The 22,304-nt window shown below is 46.6% G+C and overlaps 1 protein-coding gene and 1 long non-coding RNA gene across 5 annotated transcripts; both read left to right on the top strand.

Annotated features, from left to right (window-relative positions):
• The first annotated feature begins 84 nt into the window (after positions 1-84).
• mipol1 (mirror-image polydactyly 1) lies at positions 85-21,028 on the top strand. 4 transcript variants are annotated; one of them, XM_088308898.1, is made up of 13 exons: positions 85-279; positions 3,788-3,861; positions 8,261-8,368; positions 8,429-8,609; positions 9,937-10,060; positions 11,083-11,182; positions 11,259-11,385; positions 14,524-14,566; positions 14,649-14,819; positions 17,656-17,709; positions 19,235-19,329; positions 19,421-19,582; positions 20,827-21,028. In XM_088308898.1, exons 1-13 carry the CDS (start codon positions 140-142, stop codon positions 20,891-20,893), a joined length of 1,446 nt encoding a protein of 481 aa, XP_088165024.1. In that variant the 5' UTR covers positions 85-139; the 3' UTR covers positions 20,894-21,028. The 4 variants fall into 4 exon arrangements, with proteins under 4 accessions (XP_088165024.1, XP_088165017.1, XP_088165042.1 ...); XM_088308891.1 differs by having other exon boundaries at positions 87-279; positions 3,785-3,861; XM_088308916.1 differs by lacking the exon at positions 3,788-3,861 and having other exon boundaries at positions 87-279; positions 8,261-8,364.
• On the top strand, positions 287-2,432 carry LOC148342541 (uncharacterized). Its single transcript, XR_015845800.1, has 3 exons — positions 287-840; positions 2,200-2,256; positions 2,342-2,432. It is a non-coding gene; the product is annotated as an uncharacterized LOC148342541 (long non-coding RNA).
• Positions 21,029-22,304: the final 1,276 nt, after the last annotated feature.

Raw genomic sequence — 22,304 nt, 5'->3', positions numbered from 1 at the left:
TCCAATTAAATTGTAAGTAAAGGAACATTTGACGATTGCATATATCATTCCTGTCCAGCAGGTGGCGACCATGCTTTTGAAATTGGCCAGAAATGAAGGCGAAGCAACAGGCAGCTGTAGAAGAAGAAAATCGACATGAATGGAACGTATGAAATCGAGTGTTGCCTGTAAACGTTCTCATTCGTGCTTCTCCAAACTACCAACAAACCTCACTTCTTCGTTTGTGGGATTGAAGGCAAAAAGCGTGACGAATCGTCTCGTTCATCGCCACTGTACTCGGTGAGTTGAATTAACTTTGACATGTAGCACGTGAGCTAAAATGCTAACAACACGTGACACACAAAGAGGCGATATTTTGTACACGAAGACGACGTTTGTTTGACGTCGTGTGATTACGTTAAGCGACTCGTTGAACATTTGATGACGTCCACTTGGAAAACTCACCAACCAAGGAATAACATCCGGGTGCTTTGTGACGTTTCGCCACCATTTTGTTGTTGTTCCAGCCCCCTCAAAACAGGGGCGGTGCCAGCGGGGCTAATGAGTGTTCTAGCCCCGTCAGTAACCTGTGAAGATTTGTATAAAGACATAATAAAAAAGAATGTAAAGAAGTATAATGGTAATCCTCAACCCAATGAGATAGTTGTCTTCGTGCCACAATGCATGCTGGGACGCTTGGGAGACTCGTTGTTCCTTTTGTCATCAATGGGACGAGCTAAGAAATGACGTCATCCGTGGGCGAGGACTCGGCGCATTTTCAAAAAGCTTATTGGTTGAGCTGGGATCGCCTGCTCTGCGATTGGCCGGCTACTGTGATTGAAGATCACGTGACCCAGTCAGGTTAGCAACTCTTTTCTCTTTTGTTTTGTGTCTCTTCGCAGATGCTAACGCTTGTGCTGCGACGCGTGTCACATGTCACGTCTGTGTCACGTGTCAGGCGCTACTGTCGCTATACCTTACCCGTTCTCACTCTGTACACCAAGGTAACGCGCATGCTAATGCTAACACCCCCATTTGTTAACGTCTATAAGGCACGGAGGTATATATGAATAGATAAAAATGCCGTTGACTCGCTGCCGGTGTTCTGAAATTCCTTATTACCCATCGAGACGAGACGTCCTACCAATGCCTAGTGCGCATGCGCACAATCCCGACAGTGATTTCGTGGGAAGTTTGGAGCTTTTTGTCCTACCTGTCGTTTGTTCGATTAAAAGTGGGGAGTACTTAATATTTTTATTTTCATTGAGTCTTATTTAAATTTTAAATTGCCTCAAAATACACTGACGTGTGTTGAGCACATTAAATTACTCACGCGTAGGCCACACTTAGTAAGGACGTCCTACCTGCAAGCGTCTACGTGTATTTTATTAAAATATTTTTTTAATGATACCTATATGCACGTAAATAAGACGATCGTAAAGCACCGGTAGTACTTTGCTGATAAATTAGTCTCTGGCAGGAAGTTTCGCAGTTTGGCAGGACACCGGGAGAAGCGAAGGCACCGCCGGCCATCTTACGTTGCCACTCGCAAAGCTCACTTAACTTCAATACAGTTGTAGCAATAAGCAACCAACCAACATGCATCAGTAAGAATGCGATTAAAAATTTTCTCTTATGAGACGTATGTCTGAGTGCTACTAAAGTTTTCGTCACCATCAAGTTATCAGAACCATCAACAAAGTGAAATTTGCTCGCAGCTGATCGCTGTGATCCATGTGAAATTTATCGTGAGCCGAAATTCGGATCACGTATATAATTGTCCAAATAGTGAAATTACAAAAAGCAAACTCCAAGCGATCAGTAGATTGTTTGAAGCAACAAGTTTCGTAATCATACATACATGTGCCCTATTGTAGCACCTTTGCTAATTCCAATGCTAACAGCTTTCATTTATCCCAGTCTCATGCTTTTTTTTTCTTCTCAAAGCTGACGCTTAGCTGCTACTGCTAACAACTTCTCTTTTTACTTGTCAAACTGTTCAGCAAGGTAGCGTGCAAGATACATGCTAATGCTAACAATTTTTTACGCTCCAGGAAGATAGTAATGTTTACAGTTTATTGTGCGCGTGCAGTATGTTGCTAATCTGTCGTTAATAAAAACATGGTGACTTTAGCGCGGTAGCTTGCTAATGTTGCTAATGCTAATTTGTTTATCCAACCGTAAAGAATGCTGACGCTAAAAGCTGTAGTTTGTTTTTAGGATCCGTGTCCTCTGTGTGACGAGGCCAAAGAAGCGCTGCAGCCACTCAGACACAAAGTGAGTGATCACAAATGACTCGAATGAATGAATGAATGACTGGCCGGGCCACTCATGTTTGTCGCGTCGCCTGGACGCATGTCAGTTTGTCCTGCAGCAGGTGGACATTAGTCGTCCGGAGAATCGGGCGTGGCGAGACAAGTACAAGTGGGACATTCCCGTCTTCCACCTGAACGGTCAATTTGTCATGAAGCACCGCGTGGACGTGGAGTTGCTTGACAAACTTCTGGATGACCAACAGAGTGACCAATCATCCAAACAATGAACGAATAAACACACAAAGACAAAATCATACGCTCCTTGTGTCGTTCATCCGCTGACCAAAGAGCGTTGGCCCGATTGACAGCCGCTCCGTCGAGCTCATCAATATTTCAGCGTGTGTGTTGCCGTGGCGACGTCTGTTGTTGGCGATGGCATCTCGCGTTAGAGCGGCGGAGGTTCAGCTGGCGCTGCAGAAAGCCAAAAAGAAGATGCGTCGCCTCCAGCTGCAGCTGCTCCGCCAGTAAGACATTTTCGCGATGGTCATCCGGTCACTGAGCTGTGCCGCTAGCATGTTGCTGACATCGCGTGTGAGCAACGACACTTATCTTGCGTGAGCGCGTCTTCGCTAGTTCGCCAATAATCGGTTGCACGCATTTGGTGGCTCTGAAACGGTCCCAAACTTTTGCTCATTGTTTGTTTTTCCTCCCAATGCGTCCCAACGTTTACCAATGACTCCTCCCTTGTTGAATCAAGTGTGCACATGCGCAGTAACATGACTCATTCGTCCGTTTCCTGCGAAGGCACAAGGGAACTTTCAAAACCATCGTTTTCGATTAGGCCGAGGCGGTTCAAACTTTTTTCTTCCAAGAGCCACAGACAGAAAAATCCAACGATGCGAGGGCCACTTGGACATGCTGCAACTTTATTTATTTATTTTTTTAAACGCGCTAAAACTAGATTGAAATGATCTTTTTGAGCCCGTTTTTTTTTAAGTCCTCTAGATGACTCATTCGTTCATTCATTCAACTGGATCATGATACAAATTTGAAGCTTAATTTTTCCTTCACTAGCAAAAAAAATCATTCACGCAATTGTGTGTTATTTTAGCAGTTTTTTTCTCAGTTAAATCTTTCTTTTAATGAAGATGAGAATTTTTTTTTTTCATTTTTGGGGTGGCCCCCGTATCCCACTCGAATAGAGGCGCCCCTTTCCTGAGCAGATGTCCAGATTCCCGAGCAAAACAAGCGTCATCTGTTCGAAGAAGACGCTTTTGAAAGCGGTGTTAGCGTGCGGATCTCCGTTAATCGTTCATGTCACATGGTCACAAATCAGACTTTGACACAGAGAGCAGAAAAAAAAAGGACCGAATCAGCTTTATTTTCTTTCTTTGTGAAGGGCTCTCAAGAGAAAGCAAATTTTGGGCCGCTGGAAATGTTCGCACGCCGGCTAATTGCGCGTTTGCCAGATAATTTGTTCGCCCTCGCAAATTAATCTCAGGCCTCAACGCTCAAAGCAGATTTCATTTGATTGATTGATTTTTGAACAGAAGTCCAGAGACGTCAGAAAAGACATCGTGGACGCCGAGCCAAGAACTCCAAGACTCTCTAGTGGACATGTACACAGGTACACAACTACAACTCAACACTTTTGATTGTTGGTGACACAACACTGATGGACGGGAACAACAACAAAACCCGTCGTTGTGTGACACAACACAAATGAGTCGTGCACACACACGAATGCGGAAAGTATCGGAGTGTGGGTTTGTCCACTGAGGGGCACTGTGTCCCTTTACAAATATGCTTGTCGCCCTTTATCATGTAGACATTAAAAAAATATATATATATATAAATATATATATATGGCTGTGGGCTGTCAAAATTAAAGTGTTAACTCAAGATTATTTAAAAAAAAAAATGTGATTAAATATTTGAACCCTCCTTCAAAAATAATGATCATATTTTGCAAATATTGTACCATATTTGCTCTACTTGTTTAGCACATCATCTCGGAACAAACCGCCGTGCTCAAGTGGGCTTTGCAAAGCAACTGGATAAGTTTGAAGAATTGTTTCTACGGAAAATTCCTGTAAAGATGACTCAGTTTAGATCGTATTCAAGGATCAAAGAAAGCTCTTAGAACCATCTTTGATTTAAAATACACTTCATATTTGGCGAGTTGACATAAATTACGAGATATTATTGAAGTAAATACCTGTTACAAGCGTCACAAAATTGTTGGAGAAAAATTGTGATTAATCACAATTAATTATGGATTTTTTCAGATCAGCTAAAAAAATTATCTCTTGACAGCACTAATATATATATATATATATATATATATATATATATATATATATATATATATATTAGTGCTGTCAAGAGATAATTTTTTTAGCTGATCTGAAAAAATCATATATATATATATATATATATATATATATATATATATATATATATATATATATATATATATATATATATATATATATATATATATATATATATATTAGGGCTGTCAAAATTAAAGCCGTTAACGCAGGTGATTAATCCCAATTTTTTTAACTCAAGTTAAATATTTTAACTCAGTTTGATTTACGTAAAAAAATATTTGCATACTTTGCAAATATTATGCCATATTAGCTGTACATCTTTAGCACGTCTCAGAACAAAACGTGTTTAAGTTACCACTGGGCCTTGCAAACCAACACTGCTGAAGTGTGGCGTTTGTGGGCAGTTTTGAGAAATGTTTGGACGAAAAATGCCTGCGAAGACGTCTCCAATCCAAGAAAGCTATTAGAACAGTCTTTGAATTAAATACACTTCATATTTAGTGATTTTGCATCAATTCCAAGATATTATTCAAGTAAATATCTGTTACAAACTTTGCAAAAAATAGTATCTGAAAAATGTGATTAATCGCGATTAATCATGGATTGTGATTAATTAGTTAAAAAAAATTAATCACTTGACAGCACTAATATATATATATATATATATATATATATGTGTGTGTGTGTACGTATGTATGTATGTGTATACACACACGTGGATATATGTATTTTTAATAAGATAAGAAAACATCTCTTGTTCAATTGTTGACTTCCTGTGAGCTGTCAATTAAAAATGTCAATCACAATAATCAGTTTTCATGGCATCCATCATTGATTACACTGACCTGATCCACTATTAAATCCATGCATACAAATACATACAGTACGTGGCTTATCAATCACCCCACATATCGATCAAAGCACTCTCTATACGCACACGCACACGCACACACACACACACACACACCCACACCCCCGCACACACACTGATAAATGTAATGAAAAGGCTACGAGTGAATGGGGGGGGGTCATGTGAAGCTTTTAATCTGCAGGCTGGGTGGTCCACCACACACACACGCGTACACACGCACAAACGCACGCACACACACACACACACACACTTGTATTTGTTGTAGTGTCGGGAAGGTTTGGATGCGCTGATTGTGCGTGCGTGCGTGCGTGCACTCTCTCGTATGCAAAGTGTACTTGTGTATGTCTTAACCTTTTGGTATGCGTGCAGTGTTCAGCGTCTCCAGGGTTATTATAGTTTTAAGTTCATTTTTATTTCGTTTTTAGTTTTGTATAATGTAGTTACATTTTGTTGAAAGCTTTTTTTTTTTTTTGATTGTTTCAACAAAGGTGATTTTTCAGTTTTCATTATCTAAAGCAACCGGCGAGTGTCTTGTGTGTCATTTTCTACGTAAGCATGTTTGAGCACACACATGGAAGTTCTTTTAGTGCCTTTTCTGGTATGTGTCAAATATCGCTGGCACCAGGCTGAAATTGGGCTGATGTCACATTTTGCTCCAGTTCTTATTTTTACCACCAAATATTATTAGTCAGTCCACTTGTGTGTGTGTGTTCGATTTCTATTATTTTGACAAAGTGTTGCAAACGTTTTGCTGTCTATGACATTGACGCAACGTTTCTTTTGGGTCTTTTGATTTTCGGAGGCTCAAGGATTCCTCCCGTCGCCAACCATCTGTAAATGTGCGTTCTCATCCATTCATTGTCAAAGTGTGAGCTCCCTCTAGTGGTACGCCAAAGCATTACTGCAGAAGCACAGTTCATTTGTATTGAACTTTTTCTCATTTAAGTGCCGTGTTAATATTCAAATGTTACAGGAGGTTGCAGTAATTTTTGGAAAAGCGTTTCAGGGATCAAATTTTTGTCCAACACATGCCGACGACGTTAGCGTCATTTTGGACTCGCGGCTTGGGCCGCACACCTCACGGAATTTTAATGGATCTTCATTTTATGATTTTGGCTACTATCGAGTCAAGCAGTCGTCAGCCGACCGCCGCGCGCGGGCAAGGCTTCATTCGCTTGCCGAAACGAGGAGCAAGCGCTGAACTGAAAGTCACTCGGTGGAACGAAAAGCCTGAGCGAGTCACGTCAAGCGAAGAAAGTCCAGCAAAAATTGGAGATGAGAAGCGTCTCGACTTTGTAAAGTTGCAATTCAAATTCTTGAGATTACGATTGGACGGAAATCTTCCTGATCAGCATTTTGCCCATGATCGTGCGTGCTACTTTCTGTAAAAAGTTGGACAACCTCCGTTCTGGTACGTTTCTTCAAGCACATGTTCTACTTCGCGTCATGTTGCGTTCATGAACGACTCGACATCAAATATGTAAATGAGCGCGCGCCACTACATCTCCAAGTGTGTTTTGTGCACTGTCACTCCGGCATTTAGTTGCATCGTATCGGCGATCGATCATCGGCGATGGTTTGTTTGTGTTGAGCGAGGTGGTCAGACCGAAACAAGCGATGAAAGGCGGCGGCGGCGGCGGCAGACGAGCACGTCCCCACGACGTATTGTGTGCGTTGTTCTCGCCGTCCTGTCGGTATGGAAATTCCGGGCAGCGGCGGCACGACGGGAAAGATCAGAGCTGGATTGTGTTGGATTTGAGCTCAAGCTTATTTAATCAGCTCCACACCGTCATTAATATTCATGCAGTCAGCTGGAAAACACGGCAAACTTCCTGCGCCGCCGCCGCACAAAATCTATTAATCAAGCTTAAAAAATTAATGGACTTTAGTTTCTATTACGCCAGGAGGGGGGGGGGGGGGGCGGCACCCCCGCCGGCTCCTCATTGGCTCACAGAGATTGGACCCCCGATTGGCCTTTGCGTTTCCCCTTTTTTCCGCACATTTTTCCATCTTTGACGAGACTTCAAAGCGAGCGTGAAGCGTGAACGCTCATTTAGAAGGATTTAAACATCCTTAGCCAGCCCGAGGAAACTGTTCACATTAATCACGGTCCCGCACACGCCACACGGACACTTTCAAAGTGACTGAAAAGTCCACAACGCCACCCCCCCCCCACCGCCCCCCCTCGTCACTGTCAAAGTCACGACCACAATCGCAGATGAGACCAGAACTGGGGGCAAAACTTGGTTCAGGGGTAAGACCGAAGTGACAAGTTTTACAAAGGGGAAGGCTTGAGAGGTTTTAGACAGCACGAGTCAGGACCTGATTGAGGAATGTAACCCAAGACAAAACCTGGACCAGATTGGGTCGGCTTGTACACACACACACACACACAAAAGAACAGAGTGAGAATTTGATGGCGAGAGCAAGACCCGGTTCACACTGACAATTTGCATCACAGAAAAGTCCAAGACCCGATGAGGAACTCTGACCTGAGACCAGACTAATATCAGAGTGCGAGTCTTGACTAGGACAAGACTAAAGACCTGACCCAGAGAGCAGACCAGAGTCCATCTTTGGACCCGCTTCCCGTGCATGGCTTGAATTCGAGCCAAGACGAGGACCAGACTGAGCAACTGGTCCGTAGACGAGACCTAAACCAGGTGGAAAATTTGCTCCATCTTAAAGGCTGAGACCAGACTAAGGACTTTGACTCGGGGCAAGACTAAAAAATGACCAGAATGAGAATTTGACCCAAGACAAATCTGGATTTCCGCATTGTTGAGCTCTGATGGCTAAATATTCTTCCATGTTGTCAGATAACCCTCAAGTGAACGAAGAACTGCATCAGCGACTTCTTTTTCCTGGCCAGCGTCCACCGAGCCCCGCCCACACGTCCGGCGCGGAACCGTCTGACAAGCTTGTGGGTAAGAAACCTTTGACCAGAACATTTTCAGAGTCTTTGTCCAATCCTGTTTTTGTCTCAGTCCTCCAGGTCCCCCTGGAGGCGCCCAGTACTCGTGCCGCCCCCCTTCCGGCCCACGGGAGGACATCTTGTCCAGCTTCCTCCGGAACGTCGGCAGGCATTACGGACATGGAGGTGGACTTTTCAGCCAGCGGACGCTCTCCACCGGGTCTCAGGATAAAGGGAGGCTTCGTTGTCAGCAGGTGATCAAACACAAACGTCGCGTACTAACGGGGCGCCGCCGTCTTCTCGAGGACTGGACGAACGATGCAGCATACTCACCTTATCCAAAAGTGAAGCCGCCGGTGGCCATCTTGTGTTGCCGCTCGCTAAGCGTTGCTAACTTGAATACGTTCATTTCTCGGCGCCATTTTCGCCTCATTTCCTGACTCGATGGCGATGTGTAGTAGGGCTGAAGGATTTTAGGGGGAAAAAAATGGATTGCGATTTTTCTGACACGTATTGCGATTTCAATTTCATTTGCGATTTTCTTCACAACGTACCGTGACCTTTACAAACATGCCATTAAAAAAATAAACGCCATCACTGTAATTATGCAAGGACACTCAAGTGGTTTTGTGAGGAGCGCAGTTCTTTTCTCCAGTTTTTAAAAACTACCTGCCGCCAACTATAATTTTGGATTCATGTGCATATAATTATGTCAATAAAATCATTGCCTCTGAGCAAAGCCAAAGGGATTAAAAATATCATTTTGAAACCCATTATTGTGTAGACTTCAAAAGTCAATACTCTGCGGTGAAAATATTCTTAATGAGATGCTAAATATTTAATTTACGAATATTGAATGATGACGTCATCCGTTTCGGCGTTCCGGCGTCGTTTATTTGTCATCACGGGGGAGCATGGCAACGCTCCTTGCTGCTGCAGCGCACGCCAGCTCGGCGGCTAGCATTAAAGCAGTGGCAAAAAAATGATTTCCAGGATCTTTTTTTCAATTTTTTATTTTTTTTTTATGAATTGAAATCAGTACGGCGCTCGTTCGTGTGACCTGCTTTGTGAACGTTGTCGCTAGCGCAAACGTGTCTCGCTTGACAAATGCTCGGTCCATTTCAGCATTGGTGCATCCGTGCACGGCGCTAACAGGACTCGAGCGTGCGCGTCAAGCGCTAAGTGGATGCTAAGCGCTCTGGACGAGAGAGACGCATGATGGGAAAGGTCGCGAGCGGCCCAAACAATAACACGACCACAATTGCCAGAGCGACGCGTTCATTTTGAAAATGTAGTCGTTTGATGAAACTTTCTTCTTCGTGACCTATTAAATGAGAGATTTGATGAGCCGCTCACCCGAAATAGAAGAAGTCAGAGTTAGATTTAGAAACACTCGATATTAGAAAGATGCAATTAGCATGGCAGGCATGTTATTTCTCCACTTTATTACGGCAAGAAGCGGCAGCCTGACCTTTAAGGCGATATGAGAACACGGTTGCCGATGACGGCGCCACCGCGAGGCGCGAGCGGGGTCGAATGCGCTCTCCTTCTCGGTTGACTCATCTTTGTGGTGTCCTCCAGCAACCGTCGGGACGTCGCCGTTGGTCACGCCGCAACTTCCGGTCGAGCCCCGCCTCCGGACGCCGACAAGAAAGTGTCTCTGCTCCTCCGAGAGTTGGACGCGCTGAGGGACGCCAACAAGAAGGTTTGGATGCTCCACGCCGACCACTCACGGTCATCCGCAGCTGCGTCCGCCGGCGCCCGTCAACGCCAAGCTCAAAAAGAGCCGACGGCGAGTCCAAGAAAACCGTCGCAGAAGTAAAACGGCGTTCGAACGATTGTGAAAAGCGCGATGAGAGCAACCGTGAAAAACCCGATCCTGCTTCAACTCACAATCATGAACATCGTCCAAAAACCCAACTCAGTGACGACCTTCCCACCAACTCTGCCAACTTTGTCCAAATAATGACCCCGCCCGCTCATTGCGCTTTCGTGTCCTCATTGGACTGCCCGTCCATGAACGCCGCACTCCGTATTGGTGATCGACCCCATCTGCTTTTTTTTACCGCGGAGTGCCGATAACGATCCTTCATTTATTGAGAAAGGGGGTGAAATGGTGTGAACGTTTTGAAAGATAAAACCTCCAAATGCACGTTTATGAAACAACACGTTAACGCTTTTGTTTTGGACCACTTTGTTTGAAAAGCTCCCAGGCTCGGCTGCATGTCGTTTTTCTTTTCGTTGTGAGTTGTCGTAGACTGACATTCATTGCAATTTTGGCAAAGTCTCTTGCCTTGTTGCCTCCCGTCGTGCGCGTGACTCGAGGTGAAAAAGCAAACAGGCAGCACGAGGACCCAATCAGATGGTGCTGTGGGCGGGCCAATCTGCTTCTGCAGGCAAGGTCGCCAGCACAGCAAAGAGAGAGAGAGAAAAGGGAAATGTGCTGCAGCGAGCCAAAATAAGCCAGCTCTTAATTTATCAACCTTGAAAGTTAAAAAAAAAAAAAAAGGGGGCCAATGCTGATAATGGATAAAATGCCAAATATCAGCCCCACTCCACATACATGACCACTCAGCGCTTATGACACCTGACTCGCAATTTGGCCACCTGACTTTGTGTTCTTGAACCTTCAACTCCACTAACGTCTCAGGACATTTGTAAAAAGCTCACTTGTGCTCCATGAACACCCGACCCTCTGCGTCTCTCAGAACCTGACTTTTATTTCAGCTGCTGGAGCAGCTGAGCCTGAAGGAGGAGGAGCTACAGCGGAAGGAGGCGGAGCTGATGGCCGACACGAAGCGGGCCGAAGACTGGGAGGCGCCTTCGGGTGAGCGCCACTCGACCGCCAAAATGACGGCCCGACATCGTCCTCACTCAAATCGTTGGCTTTGGTGTCCCGTCAGAGTTCTTGGACGAGTTGTTGAGCGCTCGCAAGGACAGGGACGAGGCCATGATGTCACGGGTCCTGTTGGCCAACGAGGAGCGAGATCAGGCTTTACGCCACGTCGCGAGACTGCAGCAGGCTGCCAAGTAAACGAGCACGCACGTCATTCACAGAACATTTGGTCCACGTTTCCAGTCAACGCCTTTCAAAATAAAAGTGCCAGAAAGGTTCGAAATGTCTTCAAGCTACCGATAGGCGGGAGAAAGACAAACACAACAGATGGAGCTAGTTTGTTTCCGAACGTGAAAGTGTCTCTGTCTCTGGAATTTAATCCAGTGCTTCTCAATTATTTTCGGGTACTACGCCCCCACCCCCGCCCCCCCCACCTCCTCCTCCCCGTAGCAAGAAGGGAAAAAAAGTGCGCCCCCAGCCCACCACGGGCTTTTTACCGCAACGATAAATAATCGCATTTTGGTTGCAAAACAAAGCTACGCCGTCGAGTTAATCCTCGCAGCACATAAAGGGCGAGGAGAGCGCCACTGCCAACTACTGGAGTGGAGGTGCAATTACACTTTATTGTAGGAAGGCAGGGAAAAAAAGCGTCTTCCCGAGGGTCACACGCACCCCCTCATCTTGGCACCACGCCCCCCCCCCCCCCCTCCAGGAGGGCCCGCCCCACTATTTGACAAGCACTGCTTTAATCCAATGTGGTGCCGGCTGCCTTTTGAAACCTTTTTCAAAATAAAAGTTCCACGCCGGAGCCTCCAATGTAAAATCTGTCGCTAATTTAGATCGTCCGTCCTTTCAGTCGCAAATAACAGAAAAAAAGTCACCGAAGGAAGTGCTTTTCCGCGTTGCGAGTTAGTCCTGTGATTGACGTGGGTGCCCTTCGAAATAAAAGTTTTCGTTTTTTAGTTTTTTTTCTTTTTTTAACATGAGAAAGTTCTGACCGTTATGTTTTAAAATAAAGTTCAAATCAAAAGCGTATTTGCCACGTTAATCTTGCAAACTGTTTATTTGCGACGAGCGCGCGCCGCCGCCAATTCTTGTTCAAAAGCTGTGAAATGAGCTCTCGTCAGCCGAGGAGCTGCCAAATAGACACGCAAACCTAATTAGAGATTAAACCCCCCCAATCCCCCCCCAGCCCCCCAAACGCCCCCCCCTCCCACCCCCTCGCACACAAGCACACACGCAAAATTCCCCCCAGCCCAGGATGAGGGGTGATTGATATGGCGGCCGCAATCCTTTTTATGAGGGAGCGAATATGGACGATCATGTTCCATCTGTCAGGGCTATGCGTGCGTGTGTGTGTGTGTGTGCGTGTGTGCGTGTGCGTGTGTGTGTGTGCGTGTGTGCGTGCGTGGGGGTGTGCGTGTGTGTGTATATACAGTTTTTGTTAGTGTATGTGTCATTTTTCTCTGAAAATTGTTACTCCGCAATTTGAGGCACAGAAACTTTTTTTTTCCCTCCGAAATGAGGACTTAATTGTTGCTCGCACTTTTGATCCGAGTAATGGCGGCGGCGGCTGAGTGCGTGTGCGTGCGTGTGCGGCGTGAGGCGAGCTGCCGAGCTGTAAGCGCGGTGTTAGAGGAGCTTTATTGGAGGCGGCTGGTCTTTCATTACCTGCTGTTCCCCGCAGAGCCGCGCCGCGTCGGCCATCTTATTACAGTTTATTACAGCAAAACAGCGCCGGGCTCAATGAAGAACTTCCCTGGAGGAGGACGGAGGATCGCAATCTTAGCACCTTCGCATCCGCCGGACGAACCGCCGAGAACGTACGAGTCAAAAAGACCACTGAGGTCCAACGAGAACCGACCAGAACCGAGACGGTTTTGCAAGAAGGCCGTCTCCGATGTACAAGAACCAAAAGTCACCGCAAAGGGACCAACGCAAACCGAGGATCGCCGAGATCGATCAGGAACTAGCAAGTCGAACTCCATCGAGAAAGTACCAACAAGAACTTACGGGAAGCAAGACAGGCGCTCCAAAAATGTCAAGGAACCAAGATCCACATGAACGGCCCAACAAGAACCACAAAGACTGAAATGGCAACCGACAAAAAACAGAAGCGACCGCAAAGGAATGAGAAGCGACGCCCCAACGGGGACGTGCGACCAAACGCCAACCGTAATGTTGGAGAACCGTTAAGAAAGCAGACAAACCGACCCGACCGAGAGCCACGAGAGAATCAACAAATGTACACAAAAGTCCCAGAAGAACCACTCGGGACCATTGAGAACGAGCGCCGACGACAAAACACAAAGAAGAAAAAAAGCAAAAGGCACGAGCAGCAGCAAGCAACTCCAAGAACCGAAAAGCAGAAACGCGAAGAACCAAACAACACCCAAAAAGTTCGGTCCCAAGTTCGCCTCCGCCCGTGGGACGCAACACCAAACAGAAAAGAAGAACCAAGACGCTCACTTGTTCAAAGCGTTCCATTTTGGTGAGGAAAACCCAAGTTCTGGTCTTCGGACCCGGTGGGCCTTTTACTCTCAACCCCGTAGACCTCGGCCCCCTGGCGTCTTATCTCAAGTCGACCGTCTCGAACTTGGCTTTTAAACGGGACTTGAAATGAGATGGGCAAATCGGTGCCGTTGTTGGATCCGGCTTCTTTCATCTTTGGCAGCTGGCTAAAGCGAAGCCCTTTTCTTTCGAAACAGTAATCCACGCCTCGGCTAGATTACTGTCACGCACTTGACTTTGGAGTCAGCCAGCCCTTCCTCAAGCGGCTCCGACTGCTCCAAAATGCTGCCGCTCCCCTTTTAACTGGCGCTCGGAAGATTTTGGCCTCTGTTTGCTTTAAGATACTTCTGTTGGTCTTCAAGTCTTTTCATGGCCTCTGAGCTCCCCCCCCCCTACGCACCTGCCCGCTGGTTTGGGTCTGCGGACCAAATGCTGCAGCCTAAGGAAGGGGGAGCGTGCCTTTTCTGTTGCCGGTCCTTCCCTATGAAATGACCTTTGACCTCCCAATCAATGTTAGGCAAGCCCCGCCCCCTCTCTGTCCACATTTAAAACCGGTTTGAAGACACCTTTTTATTCTTTCGCTTTCGACTCGACATGAGACTGTCGCTCTTCTTCGAATATATTTTTGTGCTAATTTGCCGCTTATTTCGACGACGGCATTTGGAAAGCGCTTTGCTAAACTTCAGCGGTTGTGAAATGCGCTGGAGAAAAAAAGTTGCATTGGATTATTGTATTCTTTTTGTCCAACTTGTTTATTTTATTTATTTTTAATTCCAACAAGAACCGACCAAACATTTTCTCACATACGTGCGTGTTTTCAGGTGCGCCTCGACCGAGAGCTTGTCCCTTAGCGACGTTGACCCGGTAAAAGATTTTTCTTCTTCTTCTTCTTTTGCATCGGAAACGAACGAGACGATCGGCCGTCGTGTGTTTTGTTGACTTCCAGGAAGCGGAGGAACTTCTTCGGCGCGTGTGCGACTCGGCCTCGGCGCAGGAGGTGGCCCAGTTGGGACGGGCGCTGGTGGAGCGGGTGCGCTCGGCAACGCGGCGGCGCGGCGACGTGGCGGCGCAGGAGATGAAGGCCGTCATGGACGAGCGCGACGGCTCGCTCGCCAAGGTCCGCCTCGCTTTGCGCTGCTGTTTGTTTGCGCGCGTGTCTCGCGGCGTCCGCTCGTTTGTGAACGTGTCGTTCACTCAAATATTTGCATCAAACAAGCCGACGACGGCGCGCGTCGACTTTGTCCTCCGAAGACGAGAATGACGAAGAACAAAGAATCGTGTCGGATTTTTCATTCTGCTCGCGTTACATTCCGTTTTTTTTACTTCGTTATTTTCAATTCATTTTTGTTTTTATGTTTTTGACAATTCATTTTGGTGTAGTTCTTCTTAGTTTGATTATTAATGTTAGTTTTTTTTGGGGGGGGGATTGAAAGAAAATAAAAAATGATGAAATGAACTCTGAGAGTCGTGAGCCTCTGCGTCCGTTCGCGTTGCCAAAAAAAAGTCAATTCCAATTGTCAAGCGACTTTTTGAAAAAAAGTATTCGTTGCTTTGCTGGAATTCAAATTTGTTTTCTTTGCCATTTTTCCTTTTTTGAAATGACTTTTCAATTTTTCGTTAGAACGTCGACGTTTTTTCGATCTTACTTGAAGTGATGTTGGAAAGTTGTCGCATAACGTGACCAAACACACACTTGCCTCCTCCCCAACTTCCATCTTGGCTCTGCCTCCGCCGTCGCCGCCATTAACCCGCCGCCATCCAGCTCTAGCGTGCCGCTAAGTCCCGCTCGTGTCAGCAGCGCGCCATCTTTAACACCCCGCCCCTCGGCGTTAACACCACCCTCCACAGTAACACCTTAATGCTGCCCCGGCGCCTCAAATATGTTTCAAAGCGAGCGTAATCCCCGGCGGAGGAGAAGAGAGAGAGAGAACACTCCATGCTGGAGGATTCCTCTCCTCCCCCCGCTGCTCGCCGTCCCTCGCTCCCTCTCCTCATCTCTCAGGGATTATCGGACACCGCTGCCGAGACTTGTGGGAAATATTAGAAAAAGGGGGAGGGGGCGCTGAGAAGGTGTGGGGGGGGGGTCGTGCCTATGCCCAAGCAACCCCCACCCACCAGCCTTTATTGAGCTAATATCAGGTCATTACAAGCTTATTAAATGTGTGCAGCTGCTGCCAGGTTGCCGGTTCCATTCCCCGCCAGATGTCCACAATTGCTTGTTTGTTCGTTTAAGTCAGTGCTTGTCAAACGTTTTTTTTTTTTTTTACACCTCCAAAAATTCTTTGCTCACTTCATTTTGCACATATTTGCAGCATAGGTCGCTGTAACATTCTGCATTTGGTGAAGATTTGCGGTAAAAAAAAAAAAAAACATCCAACATGTTCATTAAAACAAAGAAAAAAAATACAGCCAATGAGAGCACCAGCGGATTAATCCAGTGATCTGATTGGCTGCAATGTCCTCGCATCTTCCCTCGTTGGATCTCGCCATCGCCCACCTTAATAAACTTTCGATCGACGTTTGATCAATGTTTGGAAAAGTAACGTTATTCAAATTCAGTTCGTGAGAGTCGAGTCGGATAAGCGCAAAGAAAACAGCGGTGTTAAAAAAAAAAAAATAAATGAGCGGAGCGCGATCAGCCACCGACAAGCGCGGCTCGTTCGCGCGACGAAACATTGGCAAAAAAGTCTTATTCAAGTTTGTCTTGCTGCAGAGTACCTTAAATGAGAATCCTGCGTTGCATTTGATTAAAAAAAAACAAACAAAAAAAAAACCTTGTTGACATTATTGTGCAAAGCCAATAAAGACGTAAAAAAAAAATCATCCCAAAAATCTACATGGCGGTTTTTCCACTTTCCGCGGGGGCTTTCGGTCCCAATTAACTGCGGAAAACCAGGGATTAGTCTATGTAGGATTCAGTTGAAATGCATTGAACATAAGTTCAACAGAAATTGTGCGGAAATAAAAAAAGGTTAAATTGTGCTTAAAAGTTGGACTGTACTCAACAAATGTCCTGCAAAACCCCCCCAAAAAACTGTTATCGAGTTCAGTGATTCTGTTGCAAACCACTAGAGGGAGCCACACTGACAATCACCGCTTCGAGTCATGTTTTACTGTCAACGTTCAAAATTCAGTGGTAATTCTCAAAATTCTTTTTGTTTTTAATTGTTTGTCAAATTCACTGTTCCGGTCGATTTTTCGTAAGTCATTTTTGGGGCTTCTTCTTGCCGTGGCATTCGTCGAATTGTATCGTTCTCATCGATTATTGAGCTCATTTGTCGATTTCAAGTTGACCGTTCAAGTCGTTCGGGTCAATCAAGTCATCGGTGTTGTGTTATTCAAACGTCAAATGAGGATGCAACTACGGCAGCATTTTATTGACGTTCCTTTGAACTCGACATTTACTGAACGAAATGATCCCGGTCGCGCCCGCCCTTTGCACCCGACAGGGCCAATGGACCGTACCACAACGGAAGGGGTGTCTGGGTTAAACCATCACCAAACAGTGCATACAAACAGATCACACCACGATCGGTTGTCATCGGTCGTTGATCGTCCACGCCGAGCGCAACTCAACAAGGTGCCCCCCCCCCTAAAAAAAAATGGCTAACGGTCATTCTTGGCCACACGCAAAGCGTGTGAGTGGCGTGCAGCCACTCACAAAATGTTTCCCACGCGCAAAACGCTGGACTGTCAAGGGAGAAGCAAAGAGACGAAACGCGACCAAAAAAAAACGGCCATTGTTAGCATCACAATATGTTCTTTTTCAATAAAGAGATAGAAATTAAAAAAAAAATGCTCATTAATAATTGACAGCTGAATCGATCATTAAGATAATCATTTGCTGCAACCCAAATTATTCTTGGACAATGCAGTCATGAAAGTTGCTTGTTGAAGTCGCACAAATTGTTCATGATGTCAATCACAATCGTGACCCTTTGACTCGTCTGCAGTGTCGACGACTGCAACAGGAAGTCATGCAGGAGAGAGAGCAGAGGGCGAGCAAGGTACACGCACACGCACACGCAGCACGCACGCGCACACACACAGCGTGCGTCTTCGTCGTCATTTTTCCTTCAGTTGTCGTTTGGCCGGAGCGCTCAGCTCAGCTTAGTCTTCCGTCTGTTTGCGGCTGCAGAAATATAGAATACATGTTGTTATTAATGTAGCACTCCCGAACTCTCTTAGAGACGGTGCGGGGGGGGGGGCAGTGGATTAGCGCTTGATACGCTTTTAATTTAACAGCTGACGTTCGATCAGCAGCCGGCCAACAGACGAATGTCGCTGACAGTTTCAGCGACAACGACCCGCACCAAAGTCGTTTTTTTTTTTTCAATTCCTACTTTGCTGTCAATTAATTCAATTCTGGTCGATTTGTAAAAAAAATAAAATAAATATTTGTGCAAGTCAATTGTTTTAGCTGCTTTTGTTTTCACCGATTGTTTAAGTCAATTTAAAAATGAAAATGATATTTGAATTCATTTTTCAATGATTTAATTCGTATGTTTTGGTCCATGAAGTCATTCTTTAGTCGTTTTTCAAAGGCAATTTCTGTCAATTGTTTGTCATTCTTCAAATTAGTTTCACCAAGTCGGTTGACGTAAGTTTTGTTTTGTTTTGATCCAGTCGAATGTGTATTTTCATTTAGAAAACAAAACGTTTGATCTTGTTTGTTAATGGTTTCCGTTTTTCGTCCAATTTTATTTTAGTCACCTAAAAAAAAAAAAGAAGTCGTTTTCAATTATTGAAGTCATTGTTTGACGTTTGTCAAAGTCGGCCGTCGATTGTTTCGTCCGATTTCGATGTCACATGAAAAGCGGTGGCGCGTCGCCGCGCTTTTTTTTCCTCTTCCTCCTAATGACCAAAGCGTGACCTTCAATCGGCACGCTAAAGGTCGGCTCGCCGGCGTGCCGATGACCTCATTTGCATGTCGGTGTGATTAACGAGCGCCTCGTCGTTTGAAGACGCTCGCCTGACTCTGCTGGAGAAGACACACACTGACCGTCCGTTTCCGTCCTCTCGTTTCCTGCCTCCCCCGACTGGGGGCCGTCTCCCTCCCTCCCTCCCCACTTCCTGTCGTCCCGAGCGGCGGCCCGCCTCGCCGGCCCATCGTGATTTCCAACCTTTGTTGAGCCGAGGCTCACGTTTCAAGTTGGAGCAATCTCACGGCGCGCTAATGCTTGAGAATCGCTCGTTTAGAAAACAAGAGAACGAGATGGGAAATTAGAAGCGAGGGAAGAGGAAACGAGGCGAGTTCGAGGTCAGGAAAGAGGAAATGCGAGCTTAAGAGACACGTTCGTTAATGTGCTTAATTAGCGAGCCGCGTAAAGTGAAATGTTGACGATGTGCGATTTTGCGTCGACGCAACGAGCGTCTTAACGAAAGCCTTCTTGGAATCCATCCAGATCGACTTGTTGATCTTTTGCTAAGCGAGCTCGGCTTGTTTGCCGAGGCCTTTCGGAGAATTCAAGTCGACGGATCGCGTCTCGCGAGTGAAGCCGGATGGTTCGCTTTGCTTTTTCGTCCAATCAGGAAGAGATGATCAAACTTCAGCGGGAGCGAGACGCGGCCTTGGATGACCGGAAGCGGCTGGAGGCGGAGCTGAAGTTGCTGCAAGCCAATCACAGGTCAGACGTTTGTCACATTTCAACACATTGGCCTGTAGGGGGCGCCGCGAAACAGACAGATCCGTTTTTTTTTTTTTTCTTCTTCTTTCAGCGCTGAGCAACTGGTGAAGGCTCCGCCCCCTGCTGATGGGAAGCCCCAGGCTCCGCCCCTTCTGGCTCAGCTACAGCAGCTCACCAAGGACAAGCACGATATGGAGGCGGAGCTTCTTCGCTCTCAGGAGGCGGAGCGGGACGCCAGCGAGAGAGTCCTCAGGTATCGGGGCGTGCGGGTCGCAGCTTTATCAAAGTCCAGCCAATAAGATCAAGCGTAAAACCGAGGAAGGACAATCAAAGAAAAGTCTCATCAGGGACAAATTGTGCTGAGATTCTCCACCAAATCAAATAGCGCAGCTAAAACGCTGGAAAAAAAAAAGAACTCCGCATTACTTGCGGCCGCTCGTCCGTGATGTCACAGATTTTAGTGCGACGTCTTCCGTGAACGTGACGTCATTGATTTTCTACATGACAATTTTCACATTCAGTGCGCCATCATCGAAATTCGCCGGCCGCGGCGTGTCAGAGGCAAGCTAATCCGTGCGACGGCGGCGTAACGTGACTTCCTGTCTCATCAGGCTGAAGATGAAGGGATGAGATGGTGATGAAAACAGATTAAGTCGTCCGGGCTCAAACCCGAGGCTTTCTGCTCTAATTTGGCTGCCAGCGGGGGGGCGGGGCCACTGTGAAAGGAGATGACTCGCCGAATAGAGACGAGTGTTTGCTCAGTGGGGTGGGGGGGGCGCCTGATGGAATCATGTGCGTATTCCAACTTTTTCCAACTTTTGCTCAACACTCCCCGCAAACACGGCGCGGCGCGTCCGGACGTTCCGAGCCTTCGTTGAGCTTGAAAGGCGCGCTTCCCGAGTTGCAACTTTTCCAAGATGGCTTCCAGTCGGGGTTAGGGTATCAAATCAGGCTTTCAGGCCGAGCGAATGAAGATCAAAGTTTGCTTTTGGAAATGAGCTCAGGCTTTCAAAATAATCTTTTAGGACAGCATTTGAATTTGGAATTTGAGTTGCAAACGAGGATTCGGGTTGCGACAAAACAAGATTGGCCTTTCAAAGCTGAGGTATGGTTTCCAAATATTGCATTCTGGTTTTCGGGTATTCAGCCAAAGATTTCAAATGAGGCTTTTTTTAATCGTGATCTTGACTGAATGAACCGGATTGTCGGCAACGTTTGCATTTCAAATACGGATTTTGCTGCAAATGCAATCAAGCGCTTTTAGTCAGCCGACCACCAGGGGGCGAACGCGTACCGAAGGCTTTTCTTGACAGGCCAAAAGAACAATTTTTTATTTGTTGTAAGACGATCATCAATTTGTCTGAAAATGTTTGCAAAAATGTGTTTGATCACGCAGGCCGACTTCATGGCGAGGTTTTTCGTTGGGTTTCCAAATTTCAGGCAAAAAAAAAAAAAGTTCCGTTTTGTTTGGTGAATTTGCTGACTTTTGCCTTTCAGGTTGGAACGCCTGGTGGAAGTTTTAAGGAAGAAAGTGGGCACGGGAAGTCTGCGCGCCGTCATCTGATTGGCCCGCCTTTAATGAGAGGATGTCGTCTTTGGTCACCGTGACAACACGACGTCGGCATCAGGTGATCACGTGACTTGAGGTTGTTCAGACAAACTTTTATTGTCTCAATAAAACAAATCAAGAAAATGGAAATGTTGTTTTTTTTCGGAGTTGCGCTCCAAGCGATCGCCGAATGACGCCCCCCCACCCCCCAATGGTGTGGTCTCCATGGCGACGCTGGCCGGCTCACGCTCAACTTGGGTGTCCCCGCGCCGCTAATCCCGCCGCACCCGTAATCTGCTCGTCGACAACAAAGAGCGCCTTTCTTCAGTCCCACTTCTGACGGCGCCCGTGTGCGTTCGCACGCGTGTGCGCGCGCGCGCTTCGAGACAGGGTGAGGTTTCAAGGAGGGTTCTGACTTCAAAATTGGGTTAGGCTTTCAAACTGGAGCAATTTCAAGTTACGAACTCAGGTGAGGATTTCAAACTAGTTTTTGCAGCCTGAGTTCAGACTTTCAAATAAGGATTGAAGTCGAGCTGCGGGTTTCGGGTTCGGGTTTCGAATTAAAGTTGGAGCCAGTGGACGGTTTTCAAAATTGAGATGAACGTTTCCAGCTCAAATTGTGCTTTGAAATGACAGTTCCAAGGCAGGGTTGAGGCTTCAAACATTTGTCACGTTCAAGTGGAGTTAAAAAGAGCGAGCGCTTTTGCGCTAGCGTCGGGTTCCAAATGTGAGAACGATGCGGTAGCGTTTTGAAAATGACACGTGTTCAAACAAGGCAAGATTGGGCTTTTGAAAACTGAACGTTTCCGGCAAAACGACGCGTCGCAAAGCAGAGTGCTAAGCGTGAGGTAGGGCTTCAAACGTGCCTTCCAGATTGGTGTCTGAAGATCGTGGAGTTGTTCAAAAGTTGCCTTTGACCTTTGACTCAAGTCAGGTTGACAGAGTCGAGCCTTATTTGATTGTGTTGGAAATGTGTGTGCGTGCATGTCACTCCAAGGAGGCCTGCTCATGCTAATGCTAATGCTAATGCTAATGCTAATGCTAATGCTAACAAGTCACATGGACGCGCACAAGGACATCAACGGCCGCTGTTCTTTTATTGTGAAAGGGACTCTTTGCTCTTTTGGGACTCGTTCACAAAGGCGCCGTTGTCGTCTTATTGCACATCATTCATTCCAATCCCCATCAAAAGACACCCCCCCCCCCCCCCCCCCCCCCTGGGGGTCCTTCAAAGTTTTGGTCCAGAAGGTGCGCGCGGCCTTTTCTGAAAGCATGACTGGGGGGTGGCGGACCCCCGCCCCGCCCAGCCCCGCCGGGACCATATGCTCGCTTTTAAGGACACCACCCCCCGTCCGTCCTCAAACAACACCCCCCCCCCCCCCCCAAATTCATTAGTGCACACTTGTAGATTCGCTTTCCATCCGCA

Source organism: Idiotropiscis lumnitzeri, chromosome 1 (genome assembly GCF_059441095.1).
Source record: "Idiotropiscis lumnitzeri isolate Australia: NSW breed Sydney's pygmy pipehorse chromosome 1, RoL_Ilum_1.0, whole genome shotgun sequence".
Classification (NCBI taxonomy): Eukaryota; Metazoa; Chordata; class Actinopteri; order Syngnathiformes; family Syngnathidae; genus Idiotropiscis; species Idiotropiscis lumnitzeri.
Note: the sequence above shows the minus strand (reverse complement) of the source record. Positions and strands in the feature narration are given on the sequence as shown.

Excerpts from the sequence above, each read along its gene's own strand:
- mipol1 (XM_088308891.1), top strand. The coding sequence starts at position 140 with ATGGAACGTATGAAATCGAGTGTTGCCTGTAAACGTTCTCATTCGTGC. Across the intron at positions 8,369-8,428 it reads ACCGTCTGACAAGCTTGTGG|TCCTCCAGGTCCCCCTGGAG; the intron begins GTAAGAAACCTT and ends TTTTTGTCTCAG. Across the intron at positions 19,330-19,420 it reads TTGCTGCAAGCCAATCACAG|CGCTGAGCAACTGGTGAAGG; the intron begins GTCAGACGTTTG and ends TTCTTCTTTCAG.